Source organism: Trachypithecus francoisi, unplaced genomic scaffold, assembly GCF_009764315.1.
Source record: "Trachypithecus francoisi isolate TF-2019V2 unplaced genomic scaffold, Tfra_2.0 Lachesis_group10, whole genome shotgun sequence".
Taxonomy (NCBI): domain Eukaryota; kingdom Metazoa; phylum Chordata; class Mammalia; order Primates; family Cercopithecidae; genus Trachypithecus; species Trachypithecus francoisi.
Genome location: NW_022681455.1, coordinates 121,788,366 through 121,807,637, shown reverse-complemented (window position 1 = coordinate 121,807,637; position 19,272 = coordinate 121,788,366). Strand labels below are relative to the sequence as shown.

General features: G+C 50.1%; 1 protein-coding gene across 1 annotated transcript in view; it reads left to right on the top strand.

Annotated features, from left to right (window-relative positions):
• The window catches only part of PKD1L2 (polycystin 1 like 2), a 117,785-nt gene that overhangs the window by 81,606 nt on the left and 16,907 nt on the right, over positions 1-19,272 (top strand). Inside the window, exons 34-39 of the mRNA XM_033219121.1 lie at positions 2,168-2,305; positions 5,219-5,404; positions 8,258-8,585; positions 12,237-12,370; positions 14,984-15,111; positions 19,107-19,267. Coding sequence (XP_033075012.1) covers positions 2,168-2,305; positions 5,219-5,404; positions 8,258-8,585; positions 12,237-12,370; positions 14,984-15,111; positions 19,107-19,267 — 1,075 coding nt within the window. The remainder of the gene's footprint in view (positions 1-2,167; positions 2,306-5,218; positions 5,405-8,257; positions 8,586-12,236; positions 12,371-14,983; positions 15,112-19,106; positions 19,268-19,272) is intronic.

The window sequence follows — 19,272 nt, the reverse complement described above, 5'->3', positions numbered from 1 at the left end:
GACAGTGTGTCTGGAGCATGTTGAGTTGGGGGTGGGGGAGAATGGTTAGAGATGAGGGTAGAGGAGGTTGGCAGCAGGTTGACAGGGCCTTATAGGAGCTGGGGCAAGGCTGGGATGTGGGAGGGCTTTACATAGGAGAATGATGATCTGTTTTATGGTGTGTGTGTGTGTGTGTGTGGTGTGTGTGTGTGTGTGTAATGGAGTCTCACTCTGTTGCCCAGGCTGGAGTGCAGTGACATGATCTCAGCTCACTACAACCTCCACTTCCCGGGTTCAAGCGATTTTCCTGCCTCAGCCTCCCGAGTAGCTGGGATTACAGGCACACCCCACCATGCCCGGCTACTTTTTGTATTTTTAGTAAAGACGGGGTTTTGCCATGTTGGCCAGGCTGGTCTCAAACTTCTGACCTCAAGTGATCCTCCTGCCTCGGCCTCCCAAAGTGCTAAGATTACAGGCATGAGCCACTGTGCCCAGCCTGTTTCGAAAGAACAGGGGGCAAGGCCCAGGGACTCATGCCTGTAATCCCAGCACTTTGGGAGACTGACGTGGGCAGATTACTCGAATTCAGGAGTTTGAGACTAGCCTGGGCAACATAAGGAAACCCCTTCTCTACAAAAAATACAAAAACAATGGCCGGGCGCGGTGGCTCAAGCCTGTAATCCCAGCACTTTGGGAGGCTGAGACGGGCGGATCACGAGGTCAGGAGATCGAGCCCATCCTGGCTAACACAGTGAAACCCCGTCTCTACTAAAAAAAATACAAAAAAAAACTAGCCGAGCGTGGTGGCAGGTGCCTGTAGTCCCAGCTACTCGGGAGGCTGAGGCAGGAGAATGGCGTAAACCCGGGAGGCGGAGCTTGCAGTGAGCTGAGATCCGGCCACTGCACTCCAGCCTGGGCGACAGAGCGAGACTCCGTCTCAAAAAAAAAAAAAAAAAAAAAAAACATAGCCGGACATGGTGGTGCATGCATGCAATCCCAGCTACTTGAGAGGCTGATGTGGGAGGATTGCCTGAGCCAGAGAAGGTCAAGGCTGCAGTGAGCTGTGATTGCACCACTGTACTCCAGCCTGGGCAAAACAGCAAGACCCTGTCTCTACAAAAAAAGTAAAATGAAAAACATTTTATTTTTATTTTTTTAATTTACTTTATTTTTTATTTTTTGAGACAGAGTCTTGCTCTGTCACCTAGGCTGGAGTGCAGTGGTGTGGTCTCAGCTCCCTGCAACCTCCACCTCCTGGGTTAAAGTGATTCTTCTGTCTCAGCCTCCTGGGTAGCTGGGATTACAGCTGTGCAACCACCACATCTGGCTAATTTTTGTATTTTTAGGAGCGATGGGGTTTCACCATGTTGGTCAGGCTGGTCTCAAACTCCTGACCTCAAGTGATCCGCCTGCCTCAACCTCCCAAAATGCTGGGATTACAGGCTTGAATCGCCATGCCTGGCCTTAAAATGAAAAATAAATAAAAATTTAAAAATTTAATTTAAATTGATGAGGCTGGACACGGTGGCTGATGCCTGTAATCACAGCACTTTGGGAGGCTGAGGCAGGCAGATCACTCGAGATCAGGAGTTTGAGACCAGACTGGCAAACATGCCGAAACCCCATCTCTACTAAAAATACAAAAATTAGCCATGCATGATGGCACGTACCTGTAATCCCAGCTACTTGGCAGGCTGGGGCAGGAGAATTGTTTGAACCTGGGAGGTGGAAGTTGCAGTGAGCCGAGATCGTGCCACTGCACTCCAGCCTGGGCAACAGAGTGAAAACGTGTCTCAAAAAAAAAAAAAAATTAAAATTAAAATTAAATTTTAAAAAATGAAGATACTAGGTAACAGACATGACAGGACTTCGAGATATTTGTCACCGTCATCCTCGAATCCATCAATTTTGGAGTGTCGCGGAAGGCAGTGCAGGGGCCAGAAAGATTTCAGGGAGGGGAAGATGCCTCTGTGCTCTCCCTGTGGAGAATCCTCCAGATGGAGGAGGCGTGGGACTCCAGGCCCTGGGGAAGCATGGATGGAGGTGTGGAGGGCAGGTGGGGAAACGACTCCCAAGGAAGAAGAACGTGGAGCCCATTGCAGTGGGTGAGAGAGAGGCCTTATGGTTGCAAACGCAGAGCCTGTTCTCTGCCCACCTGGGGGCCGTCCTGGTGTTCTTCCCTCCACAGACCCCTGTGCCTTGTTCCGAGCACGAAGAAACAGCAGCAGGGACGTCTACCAGCCACCTCTCACCGCTGCCATTGAAAAGATGAAAACCACACACCTCAAGGAACAGAAAGCGTTTGCCCTCATCAGAGAAATCCTGGGTAGGCAACCTTCCAACTCGCTGGTTCTCAGCACAGCCGGAAAAAGACAGACACGCTTACGGTGCTATTTAATAAGTCCCACTCGTCTTTTGGGCCTCCGTTTCCCTGGATATCAGCACACTCCAGCTTCTCCCCTACTCTTAAAATCCTTCAGTGGCCCCTCATGACCCTTAAGAAAAAACCCAAACCCCCTCCTGTGGCTCTACCCGCTTCAAGTGCCTGCTGCCGGCTCCAGCGCCCTACGTTGTCCTCACATTGGCTTCTATAGCACCTGGGACCTGCACCCTGTCCTCGCCCCAGGCTTCTGCCTAGGCAGTTCCATCTCATCGGCGTGGAGTCTGCTCACTCCTCCTCCCCAGCTTTTCTCCTGGCTTTTATTCTTCTTATTTATTTATGTATTGGAGACACAGTTTCACTCTGTCACCTAGGCTGGAGGGCAGTGGCACAATCTCGGCTCACTGCAACCTCTGCCTCCGGGGTTCAAGCCATTCTCTTACTTCAGCCTCCTGAGCAGCTGGGATTGCAAGTGTGCGCCACCACACCCAGCTAAATTTTGTGTTTTTAATGGAGACAGGGTTTTACCATGTTGGCCAGGCCAGTCTCGAACTCCTGACCTCAGGTGATCTGCCAGCCTTGACCTCCCAAAATGCTGGGATTACAGGCGTGAGCCACCATGCTCAGCCTTTTTAAAGATTTTTTAATTTTGTTTTGTTTTGAGACGGAGTTTCTCTCTTGTTGCCTGGGCTGGAGTGCAATGGCGTGATCTCAGCTCACCACAACCTCCACCTCCTGGGTTCAGGCAATTCTCCTGCCTCAGCCTCCCAAGTAGCTGGGAGTACAGGCATGCGCCACCATGCCCAGCTAATTCTGTATTTTTTTTAGTAGAGACGGGGTTTCTCCATGTTGGTCAGGCCAGTTTCAAACTCCCGATCTCAGGTGATCCACTCACCTCGCCCTCCCAAAGTGTTGGAATTACAGGCGTGAGCCACTGCACCCAGCCTAAGATTTTTAAATTTTTTATTTAATTTTTAATTTTATTTTTTGAGATACAGTTTTACTCTGTCATTCAGACTTGAGTGCAGTGGCACAATCCTGGCTCACTGTAACCTCCGCCTCCCAGGTTCAAGCGATTCTCCTGCCTCAGCCTCCCGAGCAGCTGGGACCACAAACGCACACCACCATGCCCGGATAATTTTTGTTTTTTTGGTAGAGATGGGGTTTTGCCGTGATGGTCAGGCTGATCTTGAACTCCTGACCTCAAGTGATCTGCCCTCCTTGGCCTCCCAAAGTGCTGGGATTACATGTGTGAGCCACCGCGCCTGGCCTAATTCCTCGTATTCTTTAAATCTCAGCCTAAACACTGTGTCTGCAGCGTGGCTTCCCCGGCCCCTCTGGTCAAAAGCCTACACACCTCAGGGAGCCTCTGAGTCTGGATTTCCCAGAGCAGATTTGGGTGCAAGTAGCTGATTTGGGAGGTGGTCCTGGAAAGCACTGGTTGGAGGAGAGAGGGCAGTGGAGAGGGAAGGAAGCCGACAGAGGGTGCCTGACAGGTGGGTTTGGTTTTAGGTGGGCCGCTGGGATTCAGTCCCACTGTGGACCTTGGAGAGAGCATGTAGTGCATGCCCCCACAGTGTCCTACTCATTGGTGTCCATTCAAGTCTTCTGAGACAGTTGGGGGAGAGGGGGAGGGTCTTGGATGCAGATTCCCAGGCCTGGGAACCAGAGGTTCTGGTTCACTAGGAACTTGATCCCTCATGTGATTGTGATGTCCAGCCTCCCACGCTAAATATTTACACCTAAAAGATCCTCTATGTCACACTCACCTGTCTCCAACAAGACAGGTAAGCACCATGAGGGGCAGGAACGTGTTTGTCTTCACCATCATACCCTCAGCCATGCAAAGTGGCAAGTGCCCCATTTTAAAAAATGCTATTTAAGAAATAATGTAGCAAACACTGTTTTTTTGTTTTTGTTTTTTGTGGTTTTTTTGAGACGGAGTCTTGCTCTGTCGCCCAGGCTGGAGTGCAATGGCGCAATCTCAGCTCACTGCAACCTCTGCCTCCTGGGTTCGAGCAATTCTCCTGAATCAGCCTCCCAGGTAGCTGGGATTACAGGCATGCGCCACCCTACCCGGCTAATTTTTGCATTTTTAGTAGAGAGGGGGTTTCACCATGTTGGCCAGGCTGGTCACGAACTTCTGACCTCAGGTGATCTACCGGTCTTGGCCTCCCAAAGTGCTGGGATTACAGGCATGAGCTACCGTGCCCGGCCTGCAGACACAGCTTTATGTGTCTTCTATTCTTTTTTTTCTTTTTTTTGAGATGGAGTCTTGTTCTGTCACCTAGGCTGGAGTGCCGTGGCGTGATCTCAGCTCACTGCAACAACTGCCTCCCAGGTTCAAGCGATTCTTCTGCCTCAGCCTCCTGAGTAGCTGGCATTACAGGCATGCGCCACAATGCCCAGCTCATTTTTGTATTTTTAGTAGAAACAGAGTTTCACCATGTTGGCCAGGCTGGTCTGGAACTCCTGGCCTCAAGTGATCCACCCGCCTGGGCCTCCCAAAGTGCTGGGATTACAGGCACAAGCGACCACACCGGCCAGTGCTTTCTAATATTAACTGATCCCCTCATCACAGAATTGTTATTCCCATTTCATAGATGGGGAGAGCGAAGCATGGAGGGATAGAGTCACTTGTGAAGGGTGCCTGGATGAGATGTGGCAGAGCTGGGATTTGGATCCAGGCAGGAGATCCCACGGTCTGTGACTTTACTCCTCTCTGCTGCCTCTATAAAGATTGGTTCCTTTGTCACCACAGGGGAAAGGGGCTGGTCTAGGAAGCCTTTCCATTTCCTGACCTGGACTGGGTGGGAGTCGTGGATCCTGCCTGACCAGGGGCTGTGCCTCCCTCCCCAGCATACCTGGGCTTCCTGTGGATGCTACTGCTCGTGGCCTATGGGCAGAGGGACCCCAGCGCCTACCACCTCAACAGACACCTCGAGCACAGCTTCACCAGGGGCTTCTCAGGTGTGCTGGGCTTCCGAGAGTTCTTCGAGTGGGCCAACACCACCCTCGTGAGCAGCCTCTATGGTCACCCCCCAGGTAAGTCCTGCAGCCCTGGGGCTGTGTCAGCCTCCTTGTGCCTTCTCCCGGCTAGGAACAGACATAGAGCACTGTCAGCGTCAGCGTCATAAGAAAACCAGGCCGAGTGTGGTGGCTCACACCTGTAATCCCAGCCCTTTGGGAGGCTAAGGCGGGAGGATTGCTTGAGGCCAGGAATTCGAGACCAGCCTGGCAACATGGCGAGACCCTGCCTCTACGAAAAATACAAAAATGGGCCAGGCGCAGTGGCTCAAGCCTGTAATCCCAGCACTTTGGGAGGCTGAGACGGGCGGATCACGAGGTCAGGAGATCGAGACCATCCTGGCTAATACGATGAAACCCTGTCTCTACTTAAAAATACAAAAAACTAGCCGGGCGACAAGGCGGGCGCCTGTAGTCCCAGCTACTCGGGAGGCTGAGGCAGGAGAATGGCGTAAACCCGGGAGGCGGAGCTTGCAGTGAGCTGAGATCCGGCCACTGCACTCCAGCCTGGGTGGCACAGCAAGACTCCGTCTCAAAAAAAAAAACAAAAAAACAAAAGAAAAAAGAAAAATACAAAAATGAGTCGCATGTGGTGCCTCATGCCTGTAATCCCAGCAACTCAGGAGGTTGAAGTGGAAGGATTGCTTAAGTCCAGGAGGTAGAGCCTGCAGTGAGCCAAAATTGTGCCACTGCACTCCAAAAGACTCTGTCTAAAAAAAAAAAAAACAGAGAGAGACAGAGAGAGAGAGGCCAGCCACAGTGGCTCACGTCTGTAATCCCAGCATTTGGGAGGCCGAGGCGGGCAGATCACTTGAGGTTGGGGGTTTGAGACTGGCCTGGCCAACCTGGTGAAACCCCGTCTCTACTAAAAATACAAAAATTAGCTGGGTGTGTTGTCACGTGTCTATAATCTCAGCTACTTGAGTGGCTGGGGCAGGAAAATTGCTTGAACCTGGGAGGCAGAGGTTGCAGTGAGCTGAGATCATGATATTGCACTCCAGCCTGGGTGAAGAAGTGAGACTCCATCTCAAAAAAAACAAAAACAAAACAAAACAAAACAAAAAAGAGAAAGAAAGGAAGGAAGGAAGGAGAAAAGAAAAGAAAACCTAAACACCCCAGGCAGAGTGGCTCACAGCTGTAATCCCAGCACTTTGGGAAGCCGAGACAGGTGGATCATTTGAGGTCAAGAGTTTCAGACCAGCCTGACTAACATGGTGAAACCCCATTTCGACTAAAAATACAAAATTAGCTGGGTGTGTTTGTGCATGCCTGTACTCCCAGCTACTCAGGAGGCTGAGGCAGGAGAATCGCTTGAACCTGGGAAGCAGAGATTGTAGTGAGTTGAGATTGAGCCCTTGCATTCCAGCCTGGGTGACAAGAGTGAAACTCTGTCAAGAAAGAGAGAGAGGAGAGAGAGAGGAGAGAGAGAGAGAGAGAAACAGGAAGGAAGGAAGGGAGGAGGGAGGGAGGGAAGGAAGGAAGAAGAAAGAAAAAGAAAGAAAGAAAGAGAGAGAGAGAAAGAAAAGAAAGAAAGAAAGAAGAAAAGAAAAGGAAGGAAGGAAAAGCAGAAGGAGGAGGAGGAGGAGAAGAAGAAGGAGGAAGAGGAGAAGAAGAAGAAAAGGACGGAAGGAAGGAGGGAAGGAAGGAAGGAGGGAAGGAAGGAAGGAAGGAAGGAAGGAAGGAAGGAAGGAAGGAAACCAATCATAACCACAGTATCAGATGCTATGAAGGAGAGACTCTCAGAAGGCTGGGTGTACACAAGCAGGGACTCTCCACCTCTCTTCCTCCAACGCAGAGTGGAGAACCTCCTAAGTAAGTAATGACAGAGCTTGAACCAGCTAGGCAAAAACAGTGTGCCAGGCAGAATGAACAACATGAGAAAAGCCCAGCCTCTCACGCCATGGGATACATGTACTTGGAACCGCAGCGTGTTGAGTATGACTCTCATGTAGGGTGTGAGTTAAGGATCAGTAAGAAGCAAACCAGGAGAGATGAACAGACCACATCGTGAAGGATCTCAGGAGTGAGTATCTCATCCTCGAGGAAATGAGGCGCCATTGAATTTCTACATGAAGCTGTGGCATAAATCTGTGGTATAGAAGGTATATCACTCTGGAAGCATCTGGAAGTTGGAATAAAGGGTGGGCAAGTTGGCTGGGCACAGTGGCTCACACCTGTAATCCCGGCACTTTGGGAGGCCGAGGTGGGTGGATCACCTGAGGTCAGGAGTTTGAGACCAGCCTGGTCAACATGGAGAAACCTCATCTCTACTAAAAATAAAAAAAATTAGCCAGGTGTGGTGGCATGTGCCTGTAATCCCAGCTACTTGGAAGGTGGAGGCAGGAGAGTCGCTTGAACCCAGAAGGCGAAGGTTGCAGTGAGCTAAGATCGCGCCATTGCACTCTAGCCTGGGCAACAAGAGCGAAACTCTGTCTCAAAAAAAAAAAAGGTGGGGGGAGGGGTGGGCAAGTTAAGATGCTGAGAACACAGTATGAGGGCTGGTGCAGGGACTAGGGACAGTGGTGGTGGAGAGAAAGGGATGGGTACATAAGACACGGAAACAGTAGGATGGATAGGATGTAGTAACCACGGGATAGAGGATTGAGGAGAAAGGGCACAGGCATGTCCAGACTGATGACGGGGTGGTGGGGTTCCATTCCCTAAGAGAAGTTGCGCAGGACGCACAGTAGTTTCCAGTTGGAGAGATGGTGAGGTTATTTGGATAAATGTAGCCTACAGTTGGCCATAACCTTCTCTCAGCTGTCTCTACAATGGGTATGCTGAAGTTCACATTAGCCACAGGCCAGGAAGCTTGGAACGTGCTAAGATTATTTTGACTGCTAGATTTACCCACCTGGTGTTTCTTTTTAGGCTTTGTCACTGATGGGAACTCCAAGTTGGTTGGCAGTGCCCAGATTCGTCAAGTGAGGGTCCGGGAAAGCTCTTGCCCTCTTGCCCAGCAGCTGCAAGCATCTCTCAATGGATGCCGTGCGCCATATTCCCTGGATGCTGAAGACCTGGCAGATTACGGGGAAGGCTGGAATGCCACCGCCCTCAGTAATGGCAGTAGCTTTCCCTATGCTTGGCAGTACCAGAGCCAGGACCAACGTCGAGGGTATCCCATCTGGGGCAAACTCACTGTGTACCGGGGAGGAGGCTACGTGGTCCCCTTGGGGACTGATCGCCAAAGCACGTCAAGGTAAGGTTGACTTGATTCATTTGTAGCTGAGTAAAGTCTTTTGCTAGAGTCCACATCTGCTTGGGGAATGTAGTCTTCAAAACAGGGCTGAGCCAAGTTCGTTCAGGTCCTTGTGGGAGGGCCTGGAGGATTCAGAATCATGCAGGTTGTATTTTCAGGTACCTGGGAACTGAGCCATCTCAGAATTGGAAGGAAAGTCTCTCTCTAGCATTCACAGCCTGGTTGCCTCTGCTAGAGCCAGTCCAGAGATGGGGAGCTCACTACCACTCAAAGCAGTCCACCCTTAGGCAAGAGGGAAGTAGTTAAGGATCTGTCAAGAATTCTGCAAAGTCTGAGGTTTTACCCTAGTTGTAAGCCAACAAGCTAACCTGTTAACTGTTTCATGGATGCTGGCAGAAGACACAAGATTCCTGGGTCAGAGACAAAGGATTTTGTTACAGCAAAAGTCATAGCAGAACATTACATTGGTTTGAGTCAGTTCGCAACAAAGGGCCATGAAAGATGCCTGCTTGTGCCTGCAATACTGAGCCTGGGGCATTTGATGCTCTTATAGCAGCAGAAAGAAGGCTGCTCTTTGTCCAAAGGAAGGTATCACCTCATCCCACAAGGTTGCACACTGCAAATACGGCCCTAAGAAGTGACTTGGCTAAAGCACAAGCACGGTCCTGCATTCTGAGAATACCCAGTAAGAATGTGCAGGGATGCTCAGGGTCCATGCAGTCTGACTCAACATGCCCTTGAGACAAGAGACCTAGATTTGAAACCCTGGCACTGCTCCTTTTAGCTGTGCAGTCCAAGCAAATTAGCAGACCCGTGTGAACCTCAGTTTCCTCCATTGTATGATGATTGCACCAAGATGGTTTGTGATGGTGCAGCCTACACTCTATCTACAGACAGGATCTCCTGGGGTTAAGGAAAGGGCAGGAATAGTCTTTTTCAGAATAAGAGGCGTTTTTCCTGCTAATTGAAATGAGTGCAGATGTTCTCTCTCTGGTGGCTGGGTGAGGTGATCACGCCTGTAATCCCAGCACTCTGAGAGGCCAAGGCGGAAGGATCACCTGAGGTCAGGAGTTTGAGACTAGTCTGGCCAACATAGCGAAACCCCATCTCTACTAAAAATATAAAAAATTAGTGGCGGGTGCCTGTAATCTCAGCTACTCAGGAGGCTGAGGCAGGAGAAACGCTTGAACACGGGAGGCGGAGGTTGCAGTGAACCGAGATTGTGCCATTGCACTCCAGCCTGGGTAACAAGAGCAAAACTCTGTCTCAAAAAAAAAAAAAAAGATATTCTCTCTCTGTCTGCTGCTGTGTACCAAGGAGGATGCAGACCCACTGGGGACACAGCATATTATAGGCCCATCATTATTATTGGAAGTAATAACAGCTATCACTACTACACACACACAACACACACACACATACACACACATCCCTCCATGTTCTCTAAATGATCTGAAGGCACTGGTATTAACATCATTGTAGGGTGGGGCACAGTGGCTCACATCTGTAATTCCAGCACTTTGGGAGGCTGACACAGGGGAATTGCTTGAGCCCAGGAATTCAAGACCAGCCTGGACAACATACTGAGACTCTGCCTCTAAAAAAGATAAAAAATTATCTGGGCATGGTGGTACACACCTGTAGTCCCAGCAACTTGGGAGGCTGAGGTGGGAGGATCACTTGAGCCCAGGAGGTGGAGGCTGCAGTGAGTGATAATTGCCATTGCACTGCATTCTGGGCAACAGAGCAATACCCTGTCTCATAAACACAAAAAACCAACAAAAAAACCACACCATGGCAGATGAGGAAACCGAGGCCTGAAGAAGTTATTAGCTTGTCCAGGAGGCAGCCAGGATTTGAACCCAGGTCCCTCTACCACGTGGTCTTTCCAACACATCAGGCTGACAGATCTCCAGGAGCTCATGGGAGCTGCTTGCCTAAGCCCCTGATGTTTTATATGATTCTTTTTTGATTGATTGATTGATTGATTGATTTTTTGAGACAGAGTCTTGCTCTTGTTGCCCAGGCTGGAGTGCAATGGCGTGATCTCAGCTCACTGCCACCTCCACTTTTGGGCTTAAGTGATTCTCCTGCCTCAGCCTCCTGAGTAGCTGGAATTACAGGCACATGCCACCACACCCAGCTGATTTTTGTATTTTTAGTAGAGGTGGAGTTTCACCATGTTGGCCAGGCTGGTCTTGAACTCCCGACCTTAGGTGATCTGTCCACCTCAGCCTCCCAAAGTGCTGGGATTACAAGCGTGAGCCATCGTGCCCAGCCTTCTTTTTTTTTCTTGTTTTTTTTTTTTGGAGACAGAGTTTTGCTCTGTTGCCCAGGCTGAGTGCATTGGCGTGATCTCGGCTTATTGCAACCCCCACCTCTCAGGTTCAAGCAATTCTCCTGCCCCAGCCTCCTGAGTAACTGAGAATACAGGCACGTGCCACCATGGCTGGCTAAATTTTTTGTATTTTTAGTAGAGACAGGGTTTTACCAAGTTGGCCAGGCTGGTCTCAAACTCCTGACCTCAGGTGATCTGCCTGCCTCGGCCTCCCAAAGTGATGAGATTATAGGCATGAGCCACCATGCCTGGCCCTTTTTTTCTTTTTTTGAGATAGTCTCACACTGTCACCCAGGCTGGAGTGCAGTGGCATGATCTTGACACGCTGCAACCTCTGCCTCCTGGGTTCAAGTGGTTCTCCTGTCTCAGCCTCAGGCAATTTTCATGCCTCAGCCTTCCAAGTAGCTGGGATTACAGGCATGCACCACTACAGAGAATATTTTCTTTTTCTCTTCTTTTTTTTTTGAGACGGAGCCTCGCTCTGTCACCCAGGTTGAGGTGTAGTGGTGCAATCTCGGCTCACTGTAACCTCTGCCTCCCTGATTCAAGCAATTCCCATCTCAGCCTCCTGAGAAGCTGGAATTACAGGCACACGCCACCATGCCCAGCGAATTTTTGTATTTTTAGTAGAGATGGGGTTTCACCATGTTGGTCAGGCTGGTCTCGAACTCCTGACCTCAGATAATCCACCCACCTCGGCCTCCCAAAGTGCTGAGATTACAGGCGTGAGCCACCGCACCCGGCCACGCCTGGCTAATTTTTGTATTTTTGTGTCTTTAGCGGAGACGAGGTTTCACTATGTTGGCCAGGCTGGTTTCAAACTCCTGACCTCAGGGGATCCACCCACCTCGGCCTCCCAAAGTGCTGGGATTACAGACATGAGCCACTGCACCCGAACTATGATTCTTCTAACACCATGGCTCTCAAACCATAAAAAGCATCCGAATCCTGGCGGGCTCATCAAAACACGCATTCTGGGCTCCCCTGAGAGTTTCTGACTCAGCAGGTCTAGGGCGGGCCTGAGAATCTGTATTTCCAGCAAGTTCCCAAGTGATGCTGATGCTGTTGGTGTGGGGACCACACTTTGAGAATCTCTGCTCTCATGGACAGGAGATGAGGGGTGCCACCATATCACAGCGTGGGCTACAAAATGCGACCACTCCCAGGAGCAGCCCTGGTGGCCTGGTGGCCCAGGGAGCAGAGCAGAAGCAGAGGGAGAAGTTGAGACAGGAAGCTCTGGCCTCGGTCAAGGGGCTGCGGGAACATGGAGCCCCTGCAGGGTAGAAATGCCCCAATGCCACTCTTTTCCGCAGAATTCTCCGATATCTCTTTGACAACACCTGGCTGGACGCCCTGACCAGAGCTGTGTTTGTGGAGTTCACTGTCTACAACGCCAACGTCAACCTGTTCTGCATTGTCACACTGACGCTAGAGACCAGCGCCCTGGGTGGGCAGCCTCGCCTGGGAATCCTCTGCAGGGCTCCAGAAGACAGACACTCCTTCCCCTGGGCTGGGGTTCCTGACCTACCTGGGTGCAGCCACCCCAGGGCCAGAGCTCCAGAGCAAATAGTTGTTTTTTTTTTTTTTTTTTTTTTTTTTTTTGAGGCGGTGTCTCGCTCTGTCGCCCGGACTGGAGTGCAGTGGCCGGATCTCAGCTCACTGCAAGCTCCACCTCCCAGGTTCACGCCATTCTCCTGCCTCAGCCTCCCGAGCAGCTGGGACTACAGGCGCCCGCCACCTCGCCCAGCTAGTTTTTTGTATTTTTAGTAGAGACGGGGTTTCACCGTGTTAGCCAGGATGGGCTCGATCTCCTGACCTTGTGATCCGCCCGTCTCAGCCTCCCAAAGTGCTGGGATTACAGGCTTGAGCCACCGCGCCCGGCCGCAAATAGTTGTTTAGTGAATCTAGGTGTGGGTCTTGGTTATCCTTGTAGCCATGAGTCCCTGGGTCCCCGAAGGCAAAGCATTAGGGTCCTCCACCCTAATTCTCCCCATCTTTCTGGCCTGTCACCCAAGTTATCCTAAAACAGTTTATTGAGAGTCCAAAGGCAGCTTATCCATTATCTAATCCCGGGCTTCCCAGTCTGCTGGGGTTGGCGGTGGCGAGCTGGCAGCGACAGGCGAGGGAGAATGTGACCTGGTAACAGATCATATCAACTAATATAATATTTCACCATACATCAGTGCACAGCACAAAGTACGTTTTACATCATAATCCAGCACACATGCAACCAAGATGAAATGTTCACAAATAACATGTACTTTAACTCCATGAGGCCAGGCATGGTGGCTCGCACCCATGATCCCAGCACTTTGGGAGGTCAAAGTGGGAGGACTCCTTGAGCCCAGGAGTCCAAAACCAGCCTGGGCAACATGGTGAGACCTGGTCTCTACAAAATTTAAAAAACAAAAAACTACATGTGATGGGCTCTCAAATTTTGTGTTCTATTCTATTCATTCTTCTTCATGCCTCCTTTCCCCCTTTAAAATGCTGATCACAATCTACTAAAAACCAATTTACAGTCTGTTCAGCTAATGGTCAATTTACCTAACAGCCAACCTCCTCTCCATTGAATACCAAACTTTAAGAAACTATTGGATTACACTTTTAATTATAAAAGTAATATAGGCCAGGAGTGGTGGCTCATGCCTGTAATCCCAGCACTTTGGGAGGCCATTGCCAGTAGAGGGAAGGGGGCAGATCACCAGGTCAGGAGTCCAAGAGCAGCCTGGCCAACAAGGCGAAACCCCGGCTCTACTAAAAATACAAAAATTAGCTGGGCGTGCTGGTGGGTACCCGTAATCCCAGCTACTCAGGAGGCTGAGGCAGGAGAATTATGTGAACCCAGGAGGTGGAGGTTGCAGTGAGCCGAGATCATGCCATTGCACTGCAGCCCGGGTGACAAGAGCAAGACTCCATCTCAAAAAAAAAAAAAAAAAAAGGAATATATATTTGTGTGTGTGTGTGTTGTGTGTGTGTGTGTGTTTTAATTCAGAACTGTGAAAAGTGAAGGGCATTCAATTTCTGTTGTCATTCCCTATTGCTAATAGTTTCTTCCAAATCCCTTTTGGGTTTGTGTATCTTTTTAACAATTTTATTATTATTATTGTTATTTTTTATTTTTATTTTTATTTTTTGAGATGCAGTCCTTCTCTGTCACCTAGGCTAGAGTGCAATGGCACGATCTCAACTCACTGCAGCCTCCACCTCCTGGGTTCAAGAGATTCTATTGCCTCAGCTTCCTGAGTAGCTGGGATTACAGGGATGCACCACCACGCCCGGCTAAGTTTTATATTTTTAGTAGAGACGGGGTTTTTCCATGTTGGTCAGGCTGGTCTCAAACTGCTAACCTCAGGTTATCTGGCTGCTTTGGCCTCCCAAAGTGCTGGCATTACAGGCGTGAGCCACCATGCCTGGCTTTTTTTTTTTTTTTTTAATATGGTGTCTCGTTCTGTCACCCAGGCTGGAGTGCAGTGGCACAATCTCAGCTCACTGCAACCTCCGCCTCCTGGGTTCAAACGATTCTCCTGCCTCAGCCTCCCGAGTAGCTGGGACTACAGGTGCCTGCCACCACGCCCGGCTAATTTTTTGTATTTTTAGTAGAGACGGGATTTCACCACATTAGCCAGGATGGTCTCAGTCTGTGGACCTCATGATCTGCCCACCTCAGCCTCCCAAAGTGCTGGGATTACAGGCATGAGCCACTGGGCCCGGCCCAAAATGGCTTTAAATGAGCCAAGTGGGAGTCAGTTGTCATTATATGGGTGGATGTGCTTTATCTGGAGGTGTCTGTGCCCAAAGGCCAACACCAAATGCCGAGGGGAGGGGAGGACCTTCCACTGCAGCCCCTGCGCCCCTTCTGGTGCATCCGCTGTCTTCGGTGTCTACCATGTGTCCATGTTCAGTCCTTTGGGTCTGAAATAACTTTGGTTTTTCCTTGGCCCCAGCCAGCCCTCAAGGGGTTGAGCTTGAGTCATCTGACCTGATGGCTCCTGGTCAGAAGCCATGGCTCTGAGCGAGCAGGTGGCCCTGAGTGAGCAGAACGCACTTTGCTCCCCAGGCACCTTCTTTACGCACGCGGCCCTGCAGAGCCTCCGCCTGTACCCCTTCACCGATGGCTGGCACCCCTTCGTAGTGGCGGCAGAGATCATCTACTTCCTCTTCCTCCTCTACTACATGGTGGTGCAGGTAAGGAGCATGCTCATAGCTCATGAGCAGGGTTTGGGGTGCAGGGATGCCTGGTGCCTCATCAACACCTCTCCCCTTTCTTGCAGGTGGGATGGGAAAGGGATTTTTTTTTCCCTTTTTTTTTTTTTTTTTTTGAGACGGAGTCTAACTCTGTCACCAGGCTGGAATGCAATGGCGCAATCTTGGCTCACTTCAGCCTCCACCTCCTGGGTTCAAATTATGCTCCTACCTCAGCGTCTTGAGTAGCTGGGACTACAAGCATGCACCACTGTGCCCTGCTAATTTTTGTGTTTTTAGTAGAGATGGGGTTTCATCATGTTGGCCAGGATTGTCTCGAACTCCTAACCTCGTGAACCACCTGCCTCGCCTCGCAAAGTGCTGGGATTACAGGTGTGAACCACCACGCCCGGCTGGGAAAGGGCTTTGCCTTAGGTGTTTGCTGGGAACAACCTTTGGTCCTTCCATTGGTCCTAGGGCTGATCTAGGCTGCTAGATCAGGGCATGGGAAGGACCCAAGGATGGTACTCCTCAGGAATTGAGAACTCAAAGAGGGGTCCTTCGTGGGTGGGAAAGGGAGAGGAGCATGGGTCCTGTTTCTACTGAACTGAGACCTTCCAAAGAGCCAGGTCAGGGGGATGGTATGAGGAAGTGACCCTACCGCTGGGTGTGGAAGTACTCTGAACTTAGATTGTGGGGCTTCTTAGCATCTTTTGTTCCCACCCATAGTCACTGGGAGTTAGACAACATCCCCTTTGCCACCTTTATCACCATGTTGCATCCGAAAGTGCGGAGGTTGATGATGCTAAAAGCTGGATGATGCTGAGAACTCACTAGAAGCTGCACCCCTCCTCCTGCCAAAAATGCGAACCAGATTGCCAAAAGGGGGCATCTTGGCCCTTCATCCTCTTCTCCAACAGCCTCTTTAAAGCAAGGATGATATTTTTGAGTGCTTACTGCATAGCAGGCATTGTGCTAAGAAAGTATGTGTTTTCTCCTTCAACAACAGGAGAAAGGTCCTATGGGCTCCAATTTAGAGTAGACAACGAAAGTCCAGAGACTTTAAGTCATTTAGCCAAGGTCAGAATTTACACACAAGGAGTCTGATCCCTGAACATCACACTCAACCCCTATCCACAGCATCAGCCTTATAAAGCAGTGCACTCACCTGGTCTTGAGCATCACCAGTTCAAGACCAATGGCCAACAGTCATCAGACAGTAACTTCAGTCTGTTCACCCATCCAAGACCTCAGAGCAGATCTGTTCACCACCCACCTCCATGGTTCGCTGCCCTCCTCCAACCGCCTCCACACTCTGCCTGCAGCTGCTTCAGAAAGCTGCTCTCCAAAACCTATAAATCTCTCTCAAAATGCTGCTTGGGCAGTTTTAAAAATCTCCCCACTTTTCATCCCTTTATTATAAAAGTGAACTTAGCCTGCCACCAGCCAAATGGAAGTCCTTCCTCCTTAAGAGTGAGTAGGAGGGGCACAGTGGTGCAAGCCTGTAATCCCAGCATTTTGGGAGGCCCAGGCGGGCAGATCACTTCAGGTCAGGAGTTTGAGACCAGCCTGGCCAACATTGTAAAACCTCATCTCTACTAAAAATACAAAAATTAGCCGGGCACGGTGGCAGGTGCCTATAGTCCCAGCTACTAAGGAGGCCGATGCAGTAGAATTGCTTGAACCTGGGAGGCGGAGGTTGCAGTGAGCTGAGATTCTGCCACAGCACTCCAGCCTGGGTGACAGAGCAAGACTCCATCTCAAAAAAAAAAATGCCAGGTGCGGTGGCTTACGCCTGTAATCCCAGCACTTTGGGAGGCTGAGGCAGGCAGATCATGAGATCAGGAATTCGAGACCAGCCTGACCAACATGGTGAAACCCCGTCTGTACTAAAAATACAAAATTAGCCGGGCATGGTGGCACATGCCTGTAATCCCAGCTACTCGGGAGGCTGAGGCAGGAGAATTGCTTCAACCGGGGAGGCAGAGGTTGCAGTGAGCCAAGATTGCACCATTGCACTCCAGGCCCAGGCAACAAGAGCGAAACTCTGTCCCCCGCATGAAAAAAAAAAAAAAAGAATGGGTAGGAGGGGGAACTGGAACAAAAATTGAAGATTCTCTTGAGTGAAAGGGAAAAGATGGGGAGGAAGATGGAGAACACGTGCTGGATCGTTCTTTTGAACTTGTGACACCTGTTGGGGAAGTATAATTAAAGTATAATTTAAACTAAGTCTATTGCCCATCCAGAAAACCTCTCCATAAGGGTGGAAAAGAAAGAAAACTAGCTATCTATCTATGTATCTAGCTCTCTATCTAGAGAGAGGGTCTGGCTCTGTTGCCCAGGCTAGAGTGCAGTAGTACAGTCCTGGATTACTGCAGCCTTGACCTCCCCAGGGTCAAGTGATCCTCATATCTCAGCCTCTTGAGTAGCTGAGACTATAGGCACGTGCCACCACATCTGGCTAATTTTTGTACTTTTTGTAGAGATGAGGCTTTGTCTTTTTTTTTGGCAGAGTCTTGCTCTGTTGCCCGTTCTAGAGTGCAGTGGCACATTGTCAGCTCACTGCAACCTCTGCCTCCTGGGTTCAAGCGATTTCCGGCTAATTTTTGTATTTGTAGTAGAGACAGGGTTTCACCATGTTGGCCAGGCTGGTCTCGAACTCCTGACCTCAAGTGATCTGTCTGCCTTGGTCTCCCAAAGTACTGAGATTACAGGCGTGAGCCACTGTGCCCGGCCTGTTTTCGTGATTTTGCCCAGGCTGTTCTCAAACTCCTGGGGTCAAGTGATTGTCACTCCTCAGCCTCCTGAAGTGTTGTAGAGTTGTGAGCCACCATGCTCAGCAATTTTTAAAATTATTTATATGTATTTTTTATTTTATTATTATTATTATTATTATTAATTTTGACACAGAGTCTTGCTCTGTCACCAGGTTGGAGTGCAGTAGTACGATCTCGGCTCACTGCAACCTCCGCCTCCCGGGTTCATGCCATTCTCCTGCCTCAGCCTCCTGAGTAGCTGGGACTACAGGCACCCGTCACCACTAATTTTTATATTTTTAGTAAAGACGAGGTTTCGCCATGTTGGCCAGGATGGTCTGGATCTCTTGACTTTGTGATCCTCCAGCCGCAGCCTCCCAACTGCTGGGATTACAGGCGTGAGCCACTGTGCCCAGCCTAAATTATTTATTTTTAATTGTGGGAAATATACATAACATAAAATTTACCATTTTAACCACTGTTAAGTGTTTAGTGGCATTAGGTCCACTCACATCATTGTGCAACTGTCACTACCGTCCATCTCCAGAAGGATGAACTCTTTTCATGTTGCAAAACTGCAGCCAGCCCGGTGCGGTGGCTCACTCTTGTAATCCCAGCACTTTGGGAAGCAGAGGCGGGCAGATCACCTGAGGTCAGGAGTTCGAGACCAGCGTGGCCAACAAAGTGAAACCCCATCTCTGCTGAAAATACAAAAATTAACTGGATGTGGTGGCATACGTCTGTAATCCCAGCTACGCAGGGGGCTAAAGCAGGAGAATCGCTTGAACCCGGGAGGTGGAGGTTGCATTGAGCCGAGATGGGGCCCACTGCACTCCAGCCTGGGCAACAGAGTGACACACTATCTCAAAAAAAAAGAATTTCCTGGGGTTTAAATACCTTCTAGAGATTTCCATTGGTTAGTCAGTGTGTGTCCTGTGTAAACGAAGAGGTTAAAGTGAAGTTACAAAGTCGTTTACTCAGGGTACACCGTATGTAAATGAAGAGGATATTTCCTGTCACAGCTGAAGTGTTTCCATTTGATTTTGTTCTTATGTTCCCTGCCTCCAGGCCCTATTATCCCACCTCAATGGGTCTGTGCACAAGGTTGGGGAGAGGCCTGGGCACTATGTGCATGGGGGCCAGAGCTGGGGGAGCCTCCTGCCAGAGGGCCCTGCGGGGTGGGGAGGGAGCAGCCCTGGGGGTGGGGGCAGTCACGGCCACAACCTCACGCTCCTTTTCCAGGGCAAGCGCATGAGAAAGCAGACATGGAGCTATTTCCGCAGCAAGTGGAACCTTCTAGAGCTGGCCATCATCCTGGCCAGCTGGAGTGCCCTGGCGGTGTTTGTGAAGAGGGCTGTCCTGGCCGAAAGGGATCTCCAGCGCTACCGGAACCACAGGGAAGAGTAAG